Source organism: Miscanthus floridulus, chromosome 2, assembly GCF_019320115.1.
Source record: "Miscanthus floridulus cultivar M001 chromosome 2, ASM1932011v1, whole genome shotgun sequence".
Taxonomy (NCBI): Eukaryota; Viridiplantae; Streptophyta; class Magnoliopsida; order Poales; family Poaceae; genus Miscanthus; species Miscanthus floridulus.
In genome coordinates, this window is record NC_089581.1 from 154,333,489 (window position 1) to 154,360,181 (window position 26,693).

A 26,693-nucleotide genomic window follows, 5' to 3' on the forward strand; every position below is an offset into this window, starting at 1 on the left:
TTGTAGTTGTAGGCGCTGTGCTGTAGTGCTCTCCCCCGCGCGCCTGCATGCGGCTGAAGAACCGGCCAGCGCCCCGCTGCCGGCGCGTACATGGCTGCTCGCCTGCTACTGATTCGGCCAAAGCGTGGGCCGACTTCGCCTCTCCCTCTAGACTAGACCCAGGCAGCCGCCCACTCGCACTGCCAAAAGTGCCGACTGCACGTCGTCTCGTCTGCCTTTCTCCTTATCCTGCGTTGCTTGCTTGCTTAACTCTTTGCTGTTACAAACGCGTTGTGCCCACGTAAGAATTCCTGACTCATCTCATACGTATCATCTCACGCCATCTTCTTATCGAACTGGTATTAAACATGAGCTGCAGATGTTGTTGTTTCTGAGGTCAACCGCATACATACAAAGAATTGCTTGTTTGTTACTAGTTTCTTTAGTTTCGTACTACGTACAAGGGACTGCTTCTCGGCCATGCCGGCCAGGACATGGCTCGCCGACCTGCGCTCGAGGCTCGGCGTCGGCCCCAGGGACGACGTCGACGGGCTTGGCATCCTGGCCTTCGAGGCAGCAGCCACCATGTCGCGGCTCGTGTCGCTCCACCGGACGGTGTCCGACGTCGAGGTCAGGAGGCTCCGCGCCGACGTCTTGCGCGCCGAGGGCGTCGCGCGGCTAACGTCCGCGGACCAGGCTCTCCTGCTCCGTCTCGCGTGCGGCGAGCTCCTGGCGGACCTCGACCGCGCCGCCGACAGCGTGGCGCGCTTCGGTGCGCGGTGCTGCGCCGGCGCCGGCCACATGCCGCTCCTGCGGGACTTCGACCGGATCTACGCCGACGCGAAGCGGGGCCGACTCGCGCAGCTGGACGCCACGGTCGGGTTCTCCAGGGGCGCTACGAAGCGGTTCAAGGAGATGGAGCGGCATGTGGTCGTGGCGGCGAAGCTGTACGCGGAGATGGACGCGCTCAGCGAGCTGGAGGCGTCCGAGCGGCGGATGGAGCAGTGGAAGCAGCACAGCGGGCCCATCCCGGCGCAGTCGTCGGGGACGGGCAAGAGGTCAGCGGCCGAATCCGGAGAGAAGCTGATGAGCAAGCTCAGGGCACAGCGGCAGAAGGTGCGACGGCTCATGGAGGGATCACTCTGGAACGTCGCCGCCGGCAAGGCGGCGAGGCTCATGGCCAAGTCGGTCCTCGCCGTGCTCGCACGCATCTCCCTTGCCTTTGGCGCGTCCGTTCCAGGCCTTCCACCTTGGACGGTAGGACGCGCGTGGGCGCTCGGTCATCACTCGTCCGGCCCGTTACACCGGTCGGCGACGCCCGCGGCGCTCCGGCACTCGGCTCCCATCTTCGGCCAGAAAGACGCCACCCCTCCACTGTTAGAATCGATCAAGCCATCAGTGAGCACGGTCGGTGGCTCGAGCATGGAGCTGCGATACGCGAACGTGATCTTGGCTGCCGAGACGTTGCTCGCGGCGCTGAGGCCGCCGGCGGCAGGTGACAGCGAGGAAGTGCAGGAAGGGATGATCGACCTGTCGAAGAGAGACGCGCTGTACAAGATGCTACCCGTCAGCATTCGCGAGGCCATGAACGCGAAGCTGAGAGAGAGCTGGAAAGGGCAACCGGTGGACGGGCTGGCTGCGGCGGAATCGAGGGATGCGGTGGAGCGTCTGCTGCGGTGGTTGAGCCCGTTGGCGCACGACACTGTGCGGTGGAACGACGAGCGGAGTATGGAGCGGGCGCAGCGGTTCAGCATGCAGCCGCGCGCGCTGATGGTGCAGACGCTGCACTTCGCCGACCGGCAGAAGACGGATGCTGCTATCGTTGATGTCCTCATCGACCTCAGCTGCATATGCTGGTACGACGATGAGCGGCGGCGGCTGGAGTCTCATGACTGGGACGACGAGTAGCAGCTACAGATTTTGGAGCTGTGATTGTATCGTGTGTGAATATCATGGTATGTAACTGCGAGTCATGTGTACGTAGAGCAACTTAAGAGCCTTTCTATACAATCAAACTTTAGCCATTTAGATAATGAAAAACACCCTCTAACGACTTTCCTATAAGCTACTCCATCTGTTTCAAATTATAAGTCGTTCAGACTTTTGTAGGTACAGAATATATTATGGTTTTCGTAGCTTGTATTCTGTACCTAAAAAACCAGAGTAACTTATAATTTGAAAGGGCGGAGGTACATATGCCATATATTTTACACATTGTTGTATTCTACTTGAACTATAGAATGAGATTTTCTTTTCAACAATACGCATTTTGACTTCTCGTTTCACAACACATGATCAAGCTTCATAAGAGGGGAATTTGATATCGGTCAACAATGTCTGTTTTGATATTTCAAACTTATACTTGTCAATTGATTCAAGGTGAACTCCCAGATCAATCATTAATCATCCCCAAGTCATACTTCAAAGATTATCCATCACAATACATGCCTTGACTTGTCTTTACTTGAATCAATGATATCCGGGGCGGATCCAGAAATGGGCCAAGATGAGGCTAAATAATAGAAGGAGGCTTCAAGTTGGGCTTCGATGCGGCTGTTGGGCTGAGCTGAAGGCGAGCTGGGCTGACTTGCTCCTTGTATGCTCCATACGATAAATATATGCCGACAGAGTGAAAACGCATATATACATAAGTACATGTCCCTTTATCCTTTCACGTACTTTGGCTTGCCATTCTTCACGATATCAATCACATATGGAATGTGGTACTTGTTTGCTAATCATTTGAGCTTTGAGCCATAATGATTTATTCAATAATGCATTCTCAAATTCATATAATACAATCAAACTCACCTCAACGCTTAACAAACTTGTTAGATCTTTAATCATGTTGTTATACGATTCACCAAAACCCACTAAAGAGCTGCTAGTTGCACTTTCAATATGTTCTCTAGGATTCAAACCCAGAACCCCCTCCCCCCTCCCACACACTACACACACCCTCACACGAGCCATCCTTACCATCCCACTACACAATTATTGCTAATAATAACATGGCAGACATTCCTTTTGAACCATCACTATTTTAATGGTATCAAAGCCGGGTTGCCAGTGTGCAGATCTAGTATGGGGTAGAGAATTGAAAAGAAATCGAAGAGACAGAGGGTCATCGAATCCCTAACCCTAGTTTTGATCCGAATTTTCTAACCCTAACCGGGTAAAAGAAAATGAAAAGAGATCAGGGGGTGGCGGGCGTCACTCAACTGCCGGTCACCACCGCCACCGCATGGGGAAAGGTGTCGCACCGCCTTCTTCGCCGACGGGCGGCAAGAAAAGAACAGAAAACCCTAACCCTAACTTGATTTAACCCTAACCCTAATCCCCAATCGGATGAAATCCGAGAAGAAAATCCAAAAGCAGATGAAGGAAAGGAGAAAGGGGAAGAGGGGAAGGGGCCTACCTCGCCGTGCACGCGCAGCTGCCTCGCCAGCGCGTGGGAAGACGGTCGAGCCGTGCGAGCTCCGGCCAAGGGCGCCGCTGCTAGTCCGCTTGACGGCGGCGCGCTCACCCACGTGGGGAGCACGCGTGCCGGCGAGGGGGCTGGCAACGACGCCATAGTCGCTTTCGTTTTTGCTCGGTTACTCGCTGCGACTGCGCTGAGGAGAGAACAGAGCGAGGCGAAGAGAGAGAAAGAACATAAGAGAATGGCTAGGGTTTCAACAGGTCACCGCGGCGTCGGCTCTTATATCCCCGATCCACGCGCGCGGCCGTCCGATGCGATCTGACGGCCCGGATTCATTGGACCGACTTTCGGCCTAGGCGGGCGAGCGCGGCGGCCCACTTTCGTGGCCCAGGCCCAGGTTGCGGCCTGGGCGCGGGGGAGGTGCTGTGAGCGAGCGCGGCTACGCGCTAGGCCGTGGGCCGCGTTTCTGCTCTGCTGGGCCGAAATGGCCAGAAACACAGTGAAACAGAATTTTCTTTCGTTTTATTTTTCCAGAAACTTTTTGATACATATTTGATGAATTTTAATTGAATTTTGATGTCCAACTCTGCACAATTTTGATCCAATGATAATTTTGTTCAGAGAAAAGTACAGTACTATAAAGTTTCTGAAAAAATAATAATGAGAATATTTACGCTTTCCGTTACGTATTTAAAGTTGTTATTTTCATTATTAAATTCGAACCAACGAGAGAATTTAATTTAAAAAAATAGATATGTTTTTAGTTTATTATAATATTATTATTATTCTAACCAACGTTGATTAATGGCAATATTATGATGTTATTTATGAGTTTTGTCATGTATTAATTCTATTTCTGTCCAACGATGATGTAGAATTAGTGTATAGGACAATTGTATGTTTTAATTTTGATCAACGTTGTAATCAAGGCATGCAATTGTTGTTATTATTTATGTTCTCACTCTATATGAATAATGTTTTCAGGCGGATACAGCTTGATGGGTTGTATCAAAGAGATCCCCACTCTTAAAGGTGACAACTATACGGAATGGAAGAAAAAGATTGACCTGACCTTCATCTTGGCTGAGGTGGACTGGGTAGTCACCTCACCGTATCCCACTGAGCCTGTGGCACCGGTGAGGGAGACAAACGAGGCTGATGCTGCTTGGACAACTAGAGAGAGGGATTTTGAATCCCAAAAGATGTCCTATGACCTTGAGCATAGGAAGTAGGTCACTGCCAACAAGAAATGTTTGGCTGTGATAAAGAACATGATTGAGCCTACAATTATGGGCTCAATCCCAGAGTGTGACGGTCACCGAGTACCTCGATAGAATAAAGAGTCAGTTCACTGGCTCTTCAAAGATATATGCTACCCAGCTGATAAAGCAGCTGGTGACAGAGAGTTACTCTAGAAATGGTGGCATAAGAGAGCACATACTAAGGATGGGCAATTTGGTATCCAAGCTAAAATCAATGGATCTGGCTCTCAAGAAAGAGTTCCTTATCCATCTGATTTTTGCTTCCCTGCCAAAGGAATTGAACACTTTTGTTGTCAACTACAATATACAGCCCGAGAAGTGAGACTTAGAGAGGCTAATGGCTATGTGTGTGCAAGAGGAGGAGAGAATGAAAGCTGCCAATGTGGCACTATCAATTATGTGAAAGACAACAAGAAAAAGAATAATAATGCTACTCCTCCTCAAAGTCAAAGGAAAATGGTTCTATGCTGCATCAGCCTCAGCAGAATAAGTTCACAGTAGAGAAAGACCAATGTCTCTATTGCAAGAAGACGTGACATTATAAGAAAGATTATCCCGATTACTTAAAGATGATCATGGCAAAGAAATACGAGAACATTATTACATTCATAAATGAATCTCTGTATGTACAGTATTCGAAATCCACTTGGTGAATTTACTTAGGTGCAACTGTTTATGTTGCTAATTCTTTACAGAGATTCCGTTCGACGAGGACTACACAAAGAAGATAAAGACACGTTAAAGTTGCAAATGGAGTCCAAGCAGATGTTGAAGCCGTTGGTGATATTTCTCTAGAGCTTGTTGATGGCTTCACACTTTTACTTAGAGATGTACTTTATGTTCTCTCTTTACAGAAAAACTTGATTAGTGTTTCATGCTTGGACAATGATGGATATGATTGTCATTTTGGAAATGGCAAATGTAAGATAACATTTAATAATGCATGTGTTGGTCTTGCTATCTTACAAAATGAGCTTTATTTGTTATCACTACGTGATGATGTGAATGTTGTATGCGATGATGGGAACGTTACGTGCGACAATAAGAATATATCCTCATCTGTGAATGTAAACAGAAAACGAAAGAGAGCTCACGATGCGTTGTCGAAATTATGGCACTATCGTTTAGGCCATATTTCGAGGAGAAGAATAGAAAGACTAGTTAAGAATGATATTCTTCTTCCATTAGAGTTCTTAGATTTAGAACAATGCAGAGAATGCATAAAAGGAAAATATGTAAAGAAAATTAAAAAAGATGTCAAACGAAGCGCAGGAATTTTACAGATTATTCACACAGACATCTGTGGTCTGTTTTCTGTAAAGAGTGTGGATGGTTATGATTCGTTCATAACATTCATAAATGATTGCTCCCGTTATGGCTACATTTATCCAATCAAAGAAAAAACAGAAGTATTGGATAAATTTAATATATTTAAGGCAGAAGTTGAAAACCAACACAATTTAAAGATTAAGATAGTCAGGTCTGACCGTGGGGGGAGTACTACGGTCGGCATACCTCATATGGCCAAGTTCCTGGACCTTTTGCAAGGTTCTTACAGGAGAATGGCATAGTAGCCTAGTATTCTACACCGGGCGAACCTCAGCAGAATGGAGTAGCTGAAAGACGTAATCGTACCCTAATGGTTATGGTGCGCAGTATGATAAGTTACTCCACCTTACCGTTGAGCATGTGGATGGAGGCGTTAAAACCCGCCATTCATATTCTCAATAGAGTACAAGTAAGTCGGTACCTAAAACTAAACCACTTACGTGTGTGGAGGAGTCCTACTGAGGCTAAAGTATTTAACCCAAATATTGGAAAGCTAGATCCCAAAATAATAAGTTGTGATTTCATTGGCTATCCAGAAAAGTCAAAATGTTTTCGTTTCTACTATCCAGACAGACATACAAAGTTTATGGAAACGAGACACGCTGTCTTCCTAGAGGATTAAATGATGAGGGGGAGCATGGTAGCTTCAGAAATTGACCTTGAAGAGAAACGGGTGTATGCGCCCACTCTGATGATTCATGAACCATTTTTCTCACTACCGGCTGTCACTGCACCGACAGTGCAAGATACTATGGTGCCAGCAACTGTTGTTATTCCGCATGTGGCAACAATAAATGACGATGAGGAACCTATTCTTTAGGATCCTATAGAACCTATTGCCACATATGAGGGGGGCAACAACAGCCTCAAACAGAAGATGTGCCAAATGTGGAGGCCCCTAGAAGGTCTCAAAGAGTTAGAAAATCAGTTATTCCTGCTAACTATGAAGTATACAATACTGAGAAATTTCAAATGGAGGATGATCCCACCTCATTTGAAGAAGCCATGAGAAGTGATCATTCATCAAAGTAGCTTGAGGCCATGGAAGATGAAATAAAATCTATGAATGCCAATAAAGTTTGGGACTTGGAAATAATTCCTAAAGGAGCCAAAATAGTAGGCTGTAAACGGGTCTACAAAACAAAACTTGACTCTCAAGGGAATATAGAGAGATATAAAGCGTGACTTGTGGCAAAAGACTTTACGCAAAGAGAAGGGATTGATTACAATAAGACCTTTTTCTCCAGTCTCATGTAAGGATTCTTTTAGAATCATAATGACATTAGTGGCACATTACGATTTAGAATTACATCAGATGAATGTAAAGACGTCATTTCTCAACGGGGACTTGGAGGAAAATGTTTACATGGCACAACCGAAAGGTTTTATCATGGAAGGAAAAGAATGAATGGGATGCCGCCTAAAGAAATCTATTTATGGATTAAAACAAGCTTCAAGACAGTGGTACTTGAAGTTTGATCAGACAATAAGGAATTTTGGGTTTAAAGAGAATATAGAGGACAATTGTGTCTATGCAAAGTTTAAGAATGGGAAGTTTATCTTCCTTGTCCTGTATGTGGATGATATCTTACTTACTAGTAGTGATGTTAGTCTACTACTGGAGACAAAGAAGTTTTTGTCCTCACAATTTGATATGAAAGATCTTGGTGAAGCTTTGTTCATTCTAGGAATCGAGATTCACCGAGATAGAAGTAAAGTGGTATTAGGACTGTCACAAAAGGCATACATAGAAAAGATCTTAAAGAAATTCAATATGCACAAATGTAGTCCCTCACCTGCTCCTATAGTCAAGGGCGACAGATATGGGGATTTTCAATGCCCCAGGAATCAGTATGAGATTGATCAAATGAAAATGGTTCCATATGCTTCAGTGTCGGAAGCTTGCAATATGCTCAAGTATGTACGCGCTCTGACTTGGTATTTGTTATCGGATTACTTGGTAGATTCCAGATCAATCCTGGAACAGAACACTAGAAATTAGTAAAGAAAGTCTTGCGTTATTTGCAAGGAACGAAAAGCCTCATGATGATATATAGAAGATCAGATTCACTCCATATAGTGGGATATTCAGATTCTGATTATGCGGGAGATGATAGAAAATCCATATCTGGATATGTATTCACTCTCACAGGGGGATCCATTTCATAGAAAAGCTCAAAGCAAACCGTCACTACATCGTCCACAATGTATGCCGAGTTTGTAGCGTGTCATGAGGCAACAGGGTAGGTGAACTGGCTAAAGAAGTTCATACCCGGTTTGAAGGTGGATGACGACATCTATAGACCACTTAAGTTATACTGTGATATTAATCCGGCAGTACAGTATGCCCACAACAATAAGTCAAGTGGTGCTGCCAAACACATTGACATAAAGTATTATGTTGTGAAAGATAAAGTCCGGGATCATGTCATAAGTCTTGAGCATATAAGTACCGAAAAGATGCTCGTGGATCCGCTTACAAAATGCTTATGACCCAACATGTTCAGAGAACATGTAGCCGGCATGGGTTTAAGGGAAAGCCTATAATTCCTGGACAAAAGAAGACCCAAAGTTAAGTATCTATTTCAGAACAGAGTTGTGTGTTGTAGTTGTTAAATCTATCGGCAATTGACCGTGACGATGAAACATGCTCTATGCGCTAATCTATAATGGAATGAATAAAAGTAAATTATATGAAATTGAAAGATGATAGGAGATCAAGGGGAAGATTGTTAGATTAATCTCTAATCCCAAACTGGACCCAACAGCCTAGTTGGGCCTTTGATCCGCGCCCTGATCGGGGTCGCCCAGCCCACTATGGCTAGAGGGCTCTGTCACACTGCGCTATATATAGAGGTGGGGGCCGACGGCTCTGAGTACGAGGTTCGCCTGAGCCGAGCTCCCCACCGAAACCTAAACCCTAATCCCGATCAAAGAGGGGCGCAGCCAGTGACGGGAAGCCACCAGCCGCGCCGCCCCGTTCCACCGATGTCGACGACTTCATCGCCCTCTTCCCCGAATATCGCTGCCCGTGCACAGACTTCACCGACTCCATGGCGGGCGTGAGCGGATCCTCCTCCAAGGGCACAGACGGTCAGCCCTTTCCATCCCTTCCTCTCCCTCTAGATCTAGTAATTTAAAGTTTTAGGGTGTGTTCATCATGTTTATAGTAAGATGTACTCGCTAGATCTACAACTAAGGTCATGTTCTTCTATACACATCCAACACTTAAAAAACTCCAAGAGGTGGTAGTGATGTCATGTTCATGACTTCATTGGTGAGATGCCAAAACTCAGATGCCATGCGAGTGCAACATGCGACCGTTTGTCGTTCTCTTTCGTACGTATTTTAATTTCTCGAATGTCTCCCAAGAGAGACATATTTTAATTTCTAACTACACAGATGTCATCTACAACGTTCATACTTCCAACTTTACTAAAGTTCTGTATATACGTTCTATAGTGTTTTCGTTCAATAAAAATTCGCAAACATCCATACTTGATAATTTTATACGTCACGAACGGCCTTTCGTTAAGCATTTCTGTTAATCGTTTTAAGTTACCTAAATTGATTCACACACTATATTACATACATTGGCACATAACCATGATGCTCATAACATGTTTTAGCAAAAGATTGCACAGTGTAACACCGAGGGTGTTACACCCATGACCGAGCGCCGCCGCCGCGGGGACGCGCCCTACTCCCGCGCCTGTGCCGCCACCGCCGTGCGGCCTCAGCCCCTCGCTCGCACCTGCGCTACCGCGCGCTCTTTGCCCTAAGCTGCCGCTACTGTTGGCTCTGGAGACGAGAAGATGAGAAGAAAGGAAGGAGGCAGGAGGAGTGACGGAGTGAGAACATATAGAAAGTTAGGATTTGGCTCTTATATACGTTGCTCATTGTGATCCAACGGCTATGGTGCATCTGGGACAATCTAATGCTAGAAAATGACCGGGCCGCATCGTGCCGGCCCATTTTCCGTGCTGTGCCCGGGTCAGCACTGCGGGCCGAGCCTACGGCCTAGGCACGGCACTACTACCGGGCCATGCTAGGCATAGGCACGATAGGTCGGGCCAGGCCATGCTCGGGCCGTACTTTGTAGTGCCATGCCTATGCCGGCCTAGCGGGCCTAGCCTGTTTGGCCATCGATGAGTGGATGCCTGTTGTTCGGTTTGCTCCGGGCTCCCACGGGATAAACGTGAAGGGGACGCAGCATCCAACACTTAAAAACTCCAAGAGATGGCAGTCGTGTCATGTTTATGACTTAATGGTGAGATGCCAAAACTCAAATGCCATGCGAGTGCAACATGCGAGCGTTTGGCATATATGAGGAAGAAAAACATTAACTGAAGGTGGTTCCTAGTGTAGCCATGGACACTTACCGTGAATTCACCGTGCGTACGTACACGTGAAATCATCACGTGTTAAGACGAACCAGTCGTGGATTAATGACCTTTTTGGACGGTGGATAGTGGATGCCATGCCATGTGTTCGGTTTGCTTCGGGCTCTCCCGCGGGATAAACGTGAAGGGAAGGCAGCATCCAACACTTAAAAAACTCCAAGAGGTGGCAGTGATGTCATGTTCATGACTTCATTGGTGAGATGCCAAAACTCAGATGCCATGCGAGTGCAACATGCGACCGTTTGTCGTTCTCTTTCGTACGTATTTTAATTTCTCGGATGTCTCCCAAGAGACACGTATTTTAATTTCTTACTACACTGATGTCGCTTTGCACCTTCTTCAGAAGCACTAACATTGCACGGCGCTACTGAGCTACTGAGTCACAACGCTCGTCGTTATATACACTCTCCTACTACAAATACAAAGCTAACCGCTGTTTCCCAGGCAACAAACACAACACAATCGTCACCACCAGGAGGACTACATTCACTAGTCACTACCCTATCTCTTCCACCTCTTGCGCTGCTCTGCGTTTCCGGCATCGTTTGCTCTGCGCTTACGGCGGAATGGGTGACAGCATGTCAGTACCGGGCTTGTGGGCAGTGGTAGCCGCCGTGGTCATCGTGGTCATCGACGCTCTCGTGCGTAGGGCTCACCGGTGGGCCTGGGAGGCTTCGCTCGGTGCCAGCAGGCGGGCACAGCTGCCTCCGGGGGACATGGGGTGGCCCGTCGTCGGCGCAATGTGGGCATTCCTCTGGGCCTTCAAGTCCGGCAAACCGGACTCCTTCATCGGCTCCTTCATCCGACGGTTAGCTGCCGCCTTCTCCCGATAACATCTTCGGTTAATTACCTTGCCTCTAGGTGGTGTTACCGTGTTATCAATCAGCTATGATAACGTCTCAAAAAAAAATACGTTAAAGCTCTATATATTGTGAATTCGTAGAGGATTTACAAAAGATGTACCATCATGTGAAAATTGACTTGCAGTTAAAGCTATATACAAGGGAAATAAAAATTATATATTGTGTTTGGGTTAGTAAACTTGGTTTTGGTCAAATCCAGAACTAAACATAGGCTCTTATTCTAATGTATCAACTTATCTGCTTTTTCATAAGCAACTTTAGCTCTACCATGGGCCATCTGGACTTGAATCAGAGACCTCGCCTATGAAGTAAATCATCGCCCCTATGATCTAACCAATTAAGAGAGAATCAATAATAAACTCTTTTTAAGAAGCAATTTATCCTTTCGGAACGCATCATACAACTCCCGATGTATTATTCTCTTTTAAGCGTGCTTCCCTTCCCTTTCTCCCCTTATCATGGCAAGTCCTTGAAAATAATTTGGATGCGCCGAAAAATGGAGAGGTTAAGAGACCCTCCATAAGAGGAGCCAGAGCCACATATATTCATTTAGGCACAAGTGGAAACCCTGTCAAACTGACCTTTAGCGCTCGTGAGATTATGCACGTGTTCTGATATGGACAAGCAAGTAGACCATCACTTTGGTGTTGCGGCATGCAGGTTTGGGTGCACCGGCGTGTACAGGACCTTCATGTTCAGCAAACCGACGATCCTGGTGGTCACCCCGGACGCGTGCAAACGGGTGCTGATGGACGACGACAGCTTCGTGGTAGGGTGGCCCAAGGCCACTATGGCGCTCATCGGCCCAAAGTCCTTCCTCACCTCACCCTACGAGGAGCACCGGAGGCTGCGGAAGCTCACGGCCGCGCCCATCAACGGCTTCGACGCGCTCAGCACGTACCTGGGCTTCATCGACCGCACTGTCGTGTCCACGCTGCGTGGATGGTCTGACGCCGGCGAGATCGAGTTCCTGACGGAGCTGCGGCGAATGACGTTCAAGATCATCGTGCAGATATTCTTGACCGCAGCCGATGACGCCACGATGCTGGCGCTGGAGAGGAGCTACACCGACATCAACTACGGGATCAGAGCCATGGCCATTAACCTTCCCGGCTTTGCCTTCCACAAGGCTTTCAAGGTCATATGCTCATGCATGCATGCCCGATCGATCTTGCACACAAAATGGATGGACTTCAATTAACACACCTAGCTGGACAATTTCAGGCTCGCAAGAAGCTGGTGTCGGTGTTGCAAGGTGTCCTGAACAAGAGGAGGGCGGCGAAACGGCACCCCAGGTCGAGCATGGACATGATGGACCGCCTGATTGAGGTGGAGGACGAGCACGGGAGGAGGCTGGATGACGAGGAGATCATCGACATCCTCGTCATGTACCTGAACGCGGGTCATGAGTCGTCCGGCCACATCTCCATGTGGGCTACGGTGTTTCTGCAGGAAAACCCAGAGATATTTGCAAAGGCAAAGGTATACCTTACATACAGACTATATATGAACTCACGGTTAATTAGTTAATTGCTACACGTAGAGCTAGCTACGTTTTCCTTTCCGCTAAGTGCGTAATCACTTTTTTTTGTCAAAAAATGATGGCAGAGTAAAACTTTTGAATATCCAGATCATCCACTACAGGAATCGGCCTCTTTGCCGACTGCCGAAAGCAGTCGGCAAAGGCTGAAAAACGGTCGGCAAAGGCTTTGCCGACCGTTTTTCGCCTAGGCAGTCGGCAAAGGGGTGCCGGGAGAGAAGATGTCGGGAAAGAATTCTTTTCCGACTGCCTTCCGGACAGCAGTCGGTAAAGGCTTCCCCGACGGCCGTATAACCAGTCGGTAAAGACTCCGTCGCCGTCCCGTCCCGTCTCCTTTGCCGACCGCCTTCCTGGCAGTCGGCAAAGGCTTTCCCGACTGCCAGGAGAAAAGCAGTCGGCAAAGGCTTTCCCGACTGCCAGGAGAAAAGCAGTCGACAAAGGATTTCCCGACTGCCAGGGGAAAATCAGTCGGGAAAGCCTTTGCCGACTGCTTTTCTCCTGGCAGTCGAAAAAGGCTTTCCCGACTGCTTTTCTCCTGGCAGTCGGCAAAGGCTTTGCCGACTGCCAGGAAGGCGGTCGGCAAAGCTGGAAATTTTTTTTTTCTCTTTTCTCTCCTGTTTTTTCATATACATATCACACTTTAAAGTACACAGATCACACATTTATATATATAAGCCAAATGCACGCATATATAACACGAATTCACATATAGATCACATCCAAGCATCCATAAGCATTAATATCCATACAGTCCACAGATCATCGAAACATAAAAAACAAGTGCGCAAGTCCAACATCAAACCAAAAGAACTTCACTCCTCGTGCGACCCACGGTCCCTATGCTCATCCTGAACTGAAGGCCACGAAGACCATGAGGACTGGCCTTGCTGGAGCGGCGCCGACGTGTAGCGGTGCTCCCACCCGGTGTGCGCGTGGTGGGTATGTGGCAGAGGGTAGCTCACCGCCGCTCCGGTCCCGTACTGTGGAGGCCGAGGAAGACCGCCACCCGGAGGCCCGAAGTATGTCGGAGGCGAAACAACCTGCCACCCAGGAGAACGTCCATCTGGAGGAGTCGGGTTCGAACCCGCTGACATTGACTGCACAAAGTAGACATGATCTCATTAGTAGCTACACAGACCTCGTGAAAACAATGGAGACCAATATATATACTCACCGTACTCCCCGTAGGGTCAATAGGTGCTGGACCGAACATCGTGGCGGGTAAAGGAGGCATGACAGCACCAGGGATCTGAATGCTCTGAATGTAGCTGGCAAAGTCCTGCCTCCAGCGCAAAGCCTCCTGCCGATGGGCCTCCTCTCTGGCCGCTATCTCCCGCCGATGGGCCTCCTCTCGGGCCTCTGTCGCGGCCCGCAGCTCGGCCAGCTCGGACTGCAATGTCACACCCAGGTAATTAGGTACATATGTAAAACCAATTAACGAGGAATGGAACTGAAGGTACCTGAACCGCTGCCAACGTGGACGGCTGCCGACGGCGTATGGGGACGTCGGAGGTCGTGCTGGTGGACCTACGAATCTGACGAAGGCTAGGAACGTTGGTCGGATCGATTGCATTGTTGGCAATCGAGTACTGGCCGTGCGGTTTCCCTCCTCCCGTCCTCATCACGAGGTCTGTGTCCAGGGGCTGCTGGGTTGGATCGTAGTCCGGACCATAGCGCTGGCGAGCCGCCTCGGTGTACCGGGCCATCTTTTCATAGACGTTCGGGTTGGTGTACGCCTCGGGCCCATCTGCCGAGCTGAAGACGTTGTTCGGATCAGACGCTTTGCCCTTGTTCGACAAAGCGTAGCCCTCGTACAAGTTGATGACCTGCCCGTCATGGTAGCGGGACTGCAAGGAACACACAAGGACGATTACACGTAATGAGATAGAATAAATAAATAAATAAATAAATAAATCGACAGAAGCTTACCCATGCGTCACAGTACTGTCCGAGGGAGCGGCTCCCTTGGTGGTGTGCCGGCCCTTGCCTCATCTTGGCACGTTCACTTCGACTGCGACGCTCCTCATACGACTCCGGCGTTCTCCAGGCGTCCACAATGGCCTCCCAGCAGTCCATGTATGTTTTGCACCATTCAGCAGGAAACTACATGACATGGCAGAAGATGAATCAGTAGTAACGTCTTCTACTTCATTTGCATGGAAGGAATCATAAGCAATGTTCCTTAATTACCTGCATGTAGATGTCCTTGGCAACGTCGGTCTCAGGGTAGTGGAGCATCTTCTTGGCGTCCGCGGGTGGCAGCCTCTCAAGCTTCACGTCAGCGTAGTAGGTGACGAGGACTTGGACGTGCGCCTCGTAGTACATGTCCTTCACCCGCGCCATGGCGGCCCGGTCCTGCACCACCGACGCCCGGTCCTCATACCCCTCGTCACATGTGAACCAGTCCTACATGTTTCATTAGTTCAAAAACGTCCAGCGAATGTGTATCGACAAAGCAGTGCAATAAGAACTCACCCAAAACTCCATCTTGATCTTTGTCGCGATGGGGACCTCGTGTGCGTCCTTGACTTTGTAGAAGTCCGACCAATGCCAAGGCACCACCTTGGTCCCGTCGTCGAGTTCGATAAGGCCAGGGTAGTGCTTCTTAATCAGGAGGCCCAGCATGCCATTCGGACTGCGTGCACCACCCCCGCTCACAATCTGCCAGCCTCTGCACAAGTCAGTAAGAAGAATTGTTAGTCTGAAGTTTTAATGTTAAACATGTCATATGAATAAGTCGTAAAAACATAAATGGTTACTTACTTAGAACCTTCAGGTCGAATCACAGGACGGTGCTCCAAGGCGATCGTCGCTCTAGGGAGACGTGTGATCCCACGCTGGTAGACCTTGCGCGAACCTGAGGAAGTCGAATCCCCTGGTGTCTCCTCCTCCCCCTCCTCCTCCTCCCCCTCCTCCTCCTCGCTGTCGTCTCCGGTCTCCTGCACGTCGTCTGAGGGAAAGAGCTGCTGCCTCGCTGTCCTATGACGTGACCGAGTCTCCTCTGACGTCGGCACCTCCAACGCCTCGTCATCGATGCCTGTCGGTGTCGGGGCCCGTGCGTAGATCGACTTTGTGTTTCGCCGCGGTCTACTTCCGCCCGGCATTTTGTCCTATGCTTGCAAAAACAAAGACAGAGATTAAACCAATTAGCACATGAATTAGAATAATAACAAAGTAATAATAACAAAGTAATAATTGCAAAAACAAAGTAATAATTAAACAATATAGTATATACATGAATTAGAATGCATCTCCACGAACGATAGTGGTTGGCTCCACGTCATCGCTATCATCATCATCATCATCATCATCATCGCTATCACTCCACTGGAAATCCTTGCGTGCCTGAGCTGTACTGTCCTCAACACCTAGTTCGCGACAAGCCCTCCATTTCTCTAGCATGATTATGTCTTCAGGATCTTGCACTACTTCACCCTCATCCTCATCAACCTCGTTGTCTACTTCCATGTCCATCAGCGATTCAATGTCTATCGACAAATGGCCATTTAGGCCCTCAGGAATATAGAACTCTCCGTTATCTGCCGTTGGGTCAAAGTTGTAATCATCATCAGTTGGGACAGGCAATTTACCGCGTGGCGATACCGAGTGCACAAGGAACCAACCCTTAAGCCTCTTATCGTCCTGGCACGCCCATGGGAGATAGTAAACTTGCGTGGCCTGTTGAGCCACAATGTAGACATCTTCACCAGCATAGACGGAATCCTGTCGAATTTCAACTTGCCCAATATCATCTTGTCTTCTAACTTCATTAGGATCGAACCAATGACATTTGAATACCACTGGTTTAAGTTCTTTCATGCCCTCAAAGTGGAGCTCATATATTTCTTCGACTATGCCATAATAGTCGAGATTGTCGTTGCCGGACGTACGAACTCCTGAGCATGTGGTCTTTCGGGTGGGCCGACTATCCTCATAGCTCCTCGTGCGAAAGCGATAGCCATTCACATCATAAACGGTGAATGTTTCCACCCTAGATGTAAAGCCCTGTGCAACCTGTTTCAATTCATCACTCATTTCTTTATCCGTGCGTGCCTGCAAGTTGAGACCAGATGGATCGCTACATTACTCGCTCCTAGGAACAAAGTGGAATCTCAAAGTTCAAAAGAGGTAAGTTGTGTCGTACCTTCGTATGGAACCAAGAGATAAAATCGGGATTGTTATTTTTGAGAAGACCGTCTTCTTCTTCGTTGGTAGGAGGTCTATTCCTTTTCCAGAATTGACAAATATACTCCCTGAAAAAACAAGAGAGAGGATGTCGGCACGATAGGTGGAGGATATTGACTGCATATGTAACTAGCTCATTGAGAACTTATGTTCGATAAGGAACCACTTCATCAAGGTTCAATAACACGTACATCATGATAGTGTGAAACTCATGTTGTTGTAACGTCTTGCAGGTAGCTGTGCTTCCCCTTCCGAGTTGCCCTTTGAAAAGGCTGAGGGTAGATAAACTCCACTCTTCGTTGTAACGAGGGGTTGTGTTCTTAGCGTAGTATGCCTTTGTGAAATTGGACACCTCCTCCACTCTGAATGCCTCTGCCACAGAAGCCTCAATTTTGGCTTTGTTTTTACACTTTTTACGAAGAGTCTTCAAACACCTCTCGATTGTATAGCACCAACGAGCCCACACAGGCCCCCCCAGAAGTGCCTCACGCGGCAGGTGCAAAATCAGATGTTGCATCGGCAGGAAGAAGCCAGGAGGAAAGATCATCTCCAACTTGCATATCAACTGAGGTGCAGCATGCTCCAGCTCAAGAATCACTTCCCGAGATATCTCACGGGCACAAAGCTGGCGGAAGAAATAGCTCAACTCTGCCAAAACGCGCCACACTGGCTCTGGGAGGTATCCACGGGTCATCGCAGGAAGGAGCCGCTCAATCCATATGTGGAAGTCATGACTCTTCATCCCTAAGACTTTCATAGTCTTCAAGTTCACTCCCCTACTCAGGTTCGCCGCATACCCATCAGGAAACATTAACGTCTTGATCCACTCAAGCACTTTCTTCCTGTCGCTCCTTTTTATGATGTAATCGGCCGGGCCCCTTCTCCAATTCTTGCCTTCAACAGGTGTCTTCATCACGTACTTTGGTCTATCGCAGATCTCCTCCACGTCTAGTCGAGCTTTAATGTTGTCCTTCGACTTCCCCTTTATATCCATGATTGTAGCCCAGAGTGCCTCGGCGACATTCTTCTCTGTGTGCATTACATCGATGTTGTGTGGAAGAAGAAGGTCCTTGAAGTAGGGGAGCCTATGCAAGCCTGATACATGGGTCCACATGTGTGTCTCACCATATCCTTTGAAACCACCATTGTCTGGATCAATTTCCAAAGCCTCCAACTGGGCAAGGATCTGTGCACCGCTCATAATCTCAGGTTTGGGGTCGGTGACTTCAACACCTTTTGTGAAGTGCTTGGTGTCTCGTCTAAACTCATGGTTGTCATCTAGGAATTGACGATGTTTGTCAAAAGACGAATACTTGCCACCCTTCTTGAGCCAGGTGAACATCACGGTTGCCTTGCATGTTGGGCAAGGGAACTTCCCGTGAACACACCACCCACTGAATATGCCATACGCCAAGAAGTCGTGCAACGAATACTGGTACCACACATGCATTATGAAGTTCCTCTTTGAAGCTCGATCGTATGTACGGACTCCCTTCTCCCAAGCACGTAGCAATTCATCCCATAGTGGCTGCATGAACACACCCATATTGTTGCCCGGATGTCCAGGTATTATCAGCGACAAGAAGACGTTCTTTGGATCAAACATAACGCCGGGGGGGAGATTGAGGGGTATCACAAACACGGGCCAACAAGTGTACGGTGCCGCCATCATTCCATACGGGTTGAACCCATCAGTTGCGAATGCTACACGTACATTCCGAGCCTCCTCTGCTTTCCTCGGATGTTGGGCATCGAAGTACTTCCATGCATCACCATCCGATGGGTGTACCATGTTGCCACTGTATCGTTTGCCATTCTTGTGCCATCTCATTTGTTTCGCGGACTCCTCCGTCATGTACAGCCGTTGCAGCCTCGGTATGACAGGAAGGTACCGTAGGACCTTCTCTGGGATCGGCGACTGTTTCTTCGTGCCATCACTACGCTCTACCTCCACAAACCTAGAGGCTTTGCACTTTGGACAGTGTGTTGCGCTCTCAAGGTCTTCCCCCCTAAATAGGACGCACCCATTAGGACAAGCATGGATCGACTCATAGTCCATCTTAAGTGCACGAAGGAGCTTCTGTGACGTGTACTCATTCTTCGGCAGCTCGTGACCCTCCGGAAGCATTTCCCCAAATATTTGCAACATGAGATTAAAGCCTTCCCGACTCATGTTCAACTGCGACTTCAACCCCATTAGACGTCCCATGCATTCCAGTTGCGATAGTGTTGTATACTTGTGAAGTGGCTTCTTTGCCGACTCCATCATTTCATAGAACGCCTTTGCGGTTTCCTCTGGATCCTCCTCCACCAATCTTTCATTGCCACGTGCCTCGTTGAAGTCTACAATCATGTCATCCACCCCGGCATCGCCATCAAACTTCTTGAGCTCTGCTCTCACCTCCTCTCTAATACGGGCTTTTTCACCATGGAAGATCCACGTCTTGTAATCTTCCACATAGCCGTTTCTGTACAGATCTTTCCAAATCTCATCCTTTATTTTTCTTTTTGAGTTCTTACAACTCCTACAGGGACACGGCATCCGAATCGACCCTCTAGCAGCCGGGCCAAATGCTTGGTCTAGGAAATTAGAGGTCCCCCTAACCCAATCCTCGTCCTTTCTTGCAAAGCCCGTGTACATCCAATCACGGTTAGCCATCCTCTGTAATACATATGCATAAGCAAGTAGTAAAACCAGGCATTGCATCTACATGGCGTTCCTACCTGCTAATAGGTGAAGGATAGGTCCTAATCCCACCCGCGGATGCGTAGATGGGTTAGCTTCCATGCATGCCCACGTCTGAATCGGAATTTTGGCAGCACCTCCCCGCTGTTCTCCAGATACACGTCCCCGTAGGGAGTGTGTGTATCCGGAGAACAACCAGGAGGTGCAACCGAAACTACAACTCAGACATGAGCAAGACATGGAAGCTAACCCATCTACGCATCCGTGGGCTGTCCAAAAAACGTGGACAATCCGAAACAGATACGGTTGGAAGTACTACTTCCAACTGTATCAATTTCGGACGGGAGACACCTAACTTGGTGACGCGACCTAGACCATGATACGGGAAGAGGGGTTATACCTAAGGTGCCGAGGTGACGCTGTGCAGGCCGACGACCAAGGCACGGGGCTACTTCGGATCCGCGCTTTTCTGAAACACAACAAAACAATATAAGTACAAATTTTCGGCAGAACCTCCCTTGTACGGAGAGGTTTCCAGAACCTGCAAAAAGAATTCAACATCACATACACGGCTCGATGGCCGACATCACATACACGGCTCGATGGCCGACATCACATACACGGCTCGATGGCCGACATCACATACACGGCTCGATGGCCGACATCACATACACGTTGACTGAACACATTCCTCACACAGCTCGTTGACTGAACACTTGTTTTCGTCTCAAAATTCAGCACGGTTCTAAGAGGGTGGGGGGCGCTAAATAATAGAAGGCTAAAAATGCAACTAGCCGTATACTAATAGATATTAACAAATAACATAAATGATGATATCTATTCAAAGTGCTCTTATGCCCTACAAGCTACAATATGACTGAATCACTAAATATTCAAAATCGAAAATAGAAGCTGATCTGGATCTCAGTAAAACAGTAGGCAGTAGCTCACCGAGATGTGCAGCTGCAGCAGAGATGACAGATGCAGGACTGCAGGAGCCAGGAGCAGGGGGGGCAGCCGGCCAGTCGGGAGCAGGAGCCTGGGCGTGGCCGCCGGCCAGGCCACGGCGGAGGGCAGCCGGCGGGAGGCGGCTTGCCGGCTTGGCCGCTTGGGGAGGAGACCAAGAGAAGGCAAGGAGGAGAACGGGCGGCGCCGCAGCGGGCAGCGACAGGGAGAGCCCGGAGGACGAGCACCGGAGGCCGGACGGAGTAGCTGGGAGGGGAGATGGCCGGCGGGAGGGGGGGTCTGGCCGGGCGCAGGGGGGACGAGGCCGGGGCAGGGCGGCGCTGCCGGCCGTGGCTGGCCACGGCGGGGCGGGGCAGCGCGCTGCGCGCGGCAGCGGCCGGCGGCGGCCGGCGTGGCGGGCCGGCGCGGCCGGGGAACGCGGCGGGGCGGGGCAGCGGCTGCCTGCGGCCGCGCGCGGGCGCCGGGGCGCGGCGGATCTGGCCGCGGCCGGCCGCGGCGGGGCGGCGCAGGGCGGGCGCGCGGCCACGCGGGGGCCGGCGGCGGCGCGGTGAAGGCGGGGGTCGCGGGGGCGGGCGCGCGGGTCGCGGGGGTGGGCGGGGGTGTGAGTGGATAGGGTTATCCCTTCCTTTTTTTTTATTTTTTTAAAACAACAGAGCCTTTCCCGACTGCCGTAAAGCGGCAGTCGGCAAAGGCTTTACCGACTGCATACAGTCGGCAAATCCTTTGCCGACTGCCTCCCCACGGCAGTCGGCAAAGATTTTTTTTTTTGGTTTTTTGGTTCCAATTTTTTCCTGTGGGCTAAACATATTGTTTCAAGTACCATGTACAAATTTGGGACCTTTTGATGATATTTTGCTATATTTTATACAATTATTTTATTTCCTTGCATTTTCTCGCATAGTCCAAATTTAAACTGCAGGTGCATAAAATAATCAAACGCAGCCATTCGAAAAATAATATTCATGTTGAAGAGTGTATTTTTAGACCATGTACATGAGCCCACCCAAAAATTAGAAGGTCTTGTCCACGCGAGATGACAATCCCGGTGCGGTAGAAGTATTTTTCAATTATAAAAAATTCAAACGTAGTCTGAAAATCACGAAACTTGGCAAGACATCATGATATCGTATGTGGAGACTATGGTAAAAAATTGAAAATGTTTCGAATAAGTTTCGTCGTCTGATGTCCAAAACTCTGATATCTCACATGTGATCACATATGATATCACATGTGAGATATGGGAGTTTTGGACATCAGATGACGCAACTTGCTCCAAACATCGTCAAATTTTTACCATGGTATCCGCATATGATAACATGACACATCGCCAAGTTTCGTGATTTTCAGACTTCGTTTGGATTTTTTATAATTAAAAAATACTAATACCGCATCGGGATGGTCATCTGTCGTGGACAAGACCTTCAATTTTTTGAGTGGGTTCATGTACATGGCCTAAAAATACACTCTTCAACATGAATATTATTTTTCGAACGGCTGCGTTTCATTATTTCATGCACCTGCAGTTCAAATTTGGACTATGCGAGAAAATGCAAGGAAATAAAATAATTGAATGAAATATAGCAAAATATCATAAAAAGGTCCCAAATTTGAACATGAGATTTCAAACAATATGTACTGCCCACAGAAAAAAACTGGGATAAAAAATAATAATAATAATAAAATCTTTGCCGACTGCCGTGGTACGGCAGTCGGCAAAGACTTACTCTTTGCCGACTGCCTAACATGGCAGTCGGGAAAGAGCTTCTTTGCCGACTACCTTTCCTTGGCAGTCGGCAAAGAGGGCAGGCCTTTGCCGACTGCTAACGGAGGGCAGTCGGCAAAGCCGACGGCCCGGAATTCCGTCCCGTCCGACCACTTTTGCCGACGGTCTGTCTTTGCCGACTGTCTTTTGCAGTCGGCAAAGACCTCTTTACCGACTGCCAGCCTTTGCCGACTGCCTTGGAGAGGCTTTGCCGACTGCCAGGCTCTTTTTCGACTGCCAGAGAAAAACAGTCGGCAAAGAGCCCCTTTGCCGACTGCCTGGAGAAAGGCAGTCGGGAAAGAGACTGGCAGTCGGCAAAGCCTGATTTTCCTGTAGTGATCATGCCTGTTTTGCCATGAATATTTCAATATACCATTCATTATTATTGCTACATTTTATCAGGCCGAGCAAGAGGAGATCATGCGAAGCATTCCATCGTCCCAGAAGGGGCTAAGCCTGAGGGATTTTAGGAAGATGGAGTACCTCTCACAGGCACGACTTCTCAAAAGCTCAACATATTAAAAAATTAAGATAATCATATGTATAACATTGTAACAAATAGACCTCTCTTTTTCTTTCTAAAGGTCGTTGATGAGACGCTGCGCCTGGTGAACATCTCGTTCGTCTCGTTCCGTGAAGCGACTAAAGACGTCTTTGTGAATGGTGTGCTTAATTTATCCAGAAACCATCTCCCTCTTTCTCCAGTGATAACTTCTTCCTGAATTGCATAAACTCAATCAGCATCTGAACAAGCCACGCGTGCCATAGGTTATCTGATACCGAAGGGTTGGAAGGTTCAGTTGTGGTACAGAAGTGTACACATGGACCCTGAAGTTTATCCTGACTCCAAAAAGTTCAACCCATCAAGATGGGAGGTACGTAGAAATGAATTCAATTTGCTGAGGTTTTGCCGCTCTGGATAATCCTAGAAGCATCAAATGGCATGCTAAATGTACAGTTTCCAATGAACTGTTTTCAGGGTTATGCACAGAGAGCCGGCACATTCCTTCCTTTTGGACTTGGTACCAGACTCTGCCCTGGGAACGATCTTGCAAAGCTGGAGATCTCCGTCTTCCTACACCATTTCCTCCTTGGTTACAAGTACGCTCTTTAGACTCAAACCATTTCGAGAGAAAAAAGACTCAAACTATAATTAGAATTATCTTTTTTTTCTTGTTTCTTCATGTACAATTTGAGATTTAAGTTCAAGTTTTTTAGGTGATAGAGGATGTGTTTTTTTTATGTTTGAAAATATACCAAAAATTTCGAAATTTTGTATCTGTATAGTTAATTTAATATTAGCTTCTCCTACCCTATGCAATATAGTCCGATAAAATCTTAATCTATTTTCTACAATTGGAAATCATGTCGTCTAACGAAACCTGTTAATTTGTACATGAAGAAAAAAAACATATCTTAGAGCATCTCCGATAGTTAAAAAAAACAGTTGGTAAATCAACGAGTTTTCCAAGTGGCTAAAGAAATATTGAGAGCATATTTGTTGAGTTTCTCCAATAATTTCTAAAATCTTACTTCTAACATATAGAAGACAATTTTACATCATGGATCCTAGACTATTTTCTAAATCACCATAACTATTTTAATACTTTCTTTCTCTCTTGTATATTTGCATTGAGAACCCTATCCTACTTTTTATTCTTTCGCACACATCATTGGCCCATCAATAGTCATGCCTACATTTCAGCACAATCAGGTCTATTTTCCCAAGTGAGGAAAGATTGAGAGGTGAGGTTGGAAGTGGTTGGAGAGCAGTTTTTTTAATCTTGCCAAAAAAATCAAGATTGGCAGTGGGTTTTGGAAATGCTCTTACTATGGATAGCTTGGACCAGTAAAGAAAATAGCACTGGGATAGTAAATAGAACCCAAATTTTGTTCAGAGGATAGTAAATCTTTTTCCTGTCAATAGAGGTTTAAGGAAAGATCGATATTCTTTTTAAAAAAAAATTATATCCAGATAATTAAATTAACTCTTTTATTCTGGTCTCCACAGGCTCACGAGGACAAATCCCAACTGCAAGATACAGTACCTTCCTCACACTAGGCCGGTGGATAATTGCTTGGCGAAGATCACTAGAGTTTGCGATGAACAATAAGGCGGACTCAGACAAACTATTTCTCCTGGAACCCAGTAAACAACACTTGTTAATGTTTGTCGATGAAACACTTTTTTATTGGCATGCTTTGCTATGGTGTGAGCCTCCTGTGACAAGTTTCTATGTCAGTTGCCTTCTCCTGAACTCATGTCCTTGCTTTGCCTCATAATCACAAATAAGCCTCCAACTTATAAGTGATTGTAACATCAGAAATTGAGAAGCCAATGAACTAGTATTTACATCTTCTTAGGTTTGTTTGGTTTGAGTATGTTTGGTTTGATGCTAAAGTTGGTCAAAACAAATTTGGCTGCCCAAAAAACATGACTGACGTTTGATTCTAACCCACTATGTGACCGGCCCATTCGGCTCCCGCTACCAAGTGCCAACACAGGATCTAATGTGGGCAAGCTGTGACCCCGATTTAGCTCGGCTAGCCAATCCGAGATGACATGGCATGCACTCGTTATTTTGCATGTGGTTTGAAGTTTTTGAATTACCAAACTTAAGAAATGTTCTAATATTTACTAAACCATATATTTATTTTATATACTTTTTCACCACGTTATTCTTCATCGAAGAAAATGTAATTGTTAAATGATGCGGTTCAGGCTTCGTGTTATCTGTTGTATTTGGTTGTTACGGTGATGAAGGTTGTTAGCATATCTAGTGACTTCTATAGAAAGTAGATCAAGGATGTAATTTGTTGTTCATTTGTTTGCTTGTAAGCCAAGATTGTAACGCCACGCTGGCGCTGTTCCCAGCCTATATAACACGAAGCCGTGAGCTTGAGAAGGCATCACGTTACCCTAATCTTCTCATGGTATTCGGAGCTACTCGATTCTGTGCCCGTCTACGCGATGGTGTCTTCCTCCGCGCCGCCTGCTGCTCACTCAATCGGCTATCCGCCGACAGAGAAGCTGGGGCGCAACAACTTCGAGATGTGGAAGGCGCAGGTCCTCTCTGCGATCAACGGTGCATAGGTGGCGTACACGATCAGCCCCACCTTCATGCCGCCATCCAAGGAGATCCCCAAGTCCACCAACAAGCCGACGGAGGCGATCCCCAACCCGAAGTACGCCACCTGGTTCGCCAAGGACTAGCGGGTGCTTAACTACCTCCTTTCATCGCTATCACAAGAGATTATGTCCCAGGTCACAACTACTGCAACGACGGCTGCAACCTGGGCTGCGATCGAGGGCATGTTCGCTGCCCAGTCGCGTGCATGCGTGATTAACACACGCATGGCACTTGCTACGGCCCAGAAAGGGACCTCAATGGTGGTCGAGTACTTTACTCGGATGAAGGCCCTCGTGGATGAGATGGCATCCGTGGGGAAGAAGCTCGACGATGAGGAGATTGCCTCATACATAATGGCAGGTCTTGACATCAACTTCAACCCACTGGCATCTGCTATTGCTGCAAGGGTTGATCCCATTACCCTAGGGGAGCTCTTCACCTAGATGACAAGCTTTGAGCGACACATGGATCTGCTCCATGGCTCGGGCTCTGGCTCAGGCTCTTCTACAAACATGGGCTCGCGTGGAGGAGGCCGTGGTGGAGTCAATGGTGGCCGTGGCCATGGTCGCGGGGGCTTTAACGCTCCCGGTGGCCGTGGTCGTGGGCGCCCAGGAGGCCACGGCTCCAACTTTGAGGCTAGTGTCTTCTTCTAGATCAATGGCAAGGAGGGACACCCTGCTGTCCGCAGCTTCAAACGCTTTAATGCGACCTTCACCAGCGCCTAGGAGAAGAACAAGTCGGCCTCCACTACAACGACCTCGTATGGCGTGGATACCAATTGGTACGTCGACACCAGGGCGACTGACCACATCACCAGTGAGTTGGAGAAACTCACAGTGAGGGATAAGTACCACGGCAATGAGCAGGTGCACACGGCTAGTGGTTCAGGTATGAAAATTAGCCATGTTGGTCGTGGTTTGTTTCATACCCATGATCACAATCTTATTCTTGATAAAGCTTTGCATGTTCCACAAGCAAATAAAAACTTAGCATCTGCTCACCGTCTTGCTGCTAATAATCATGTCTACTTGAATTCTATCCTGACCATTTTCTTATCAAGGATCGGGCCATGAAGAAGGTCCTACATCAAGGCCGATGTGAAGGCAGCCTATAATCCTTGGTGTCTAGTTCCACATCAAATAAAGCCATCCACTCCACCATCAAGG

General features: G+C 47.9%; 1 protein-coding gene and 1 non-coding gene across 2 annotated transcripts; both read left to right on the forward strand.

The window, feature by feature from the left end:
- On the forward strand, nt 1-24,510 carry LOC136537289 (ent-kaurenoic acid oxidase 1-like). The gene is made up of 9 exons (XM_066529315.1): nt 1-1,138; nt 10,998-11,202; nt 11,918-12,395; nt 12,482-12,739; nt 22,799-22,888; nt 22,981-23,059; nt 23,165-23,271; nt 23,376-23,497; nt 24,408-24,510. Exons 1-9 carry the CDS (start codon nt 460-462, stop codon nt 24,508-24,510), a joined length of 2,121 nt encoding a protein of 706 aa, XP_066385412.1. The 5' UTR covers nt 1-459.
- Nucleotides 24,511-25,847: 1,337 nt separating this feature from the next.
- Nucleotides 25,848-25,986, forward strand: LOC136541069 (small nucleolar RNA Z247). The gene has a single exon (XR_010780173.1). It is a non-coding gene; the product is annotated as a small nucleolar RNA Z247 (small nucleolar RNA).
- The last annotated feature ends 707 nt before the right edge of the window (nt 25,987-26,693 follow it).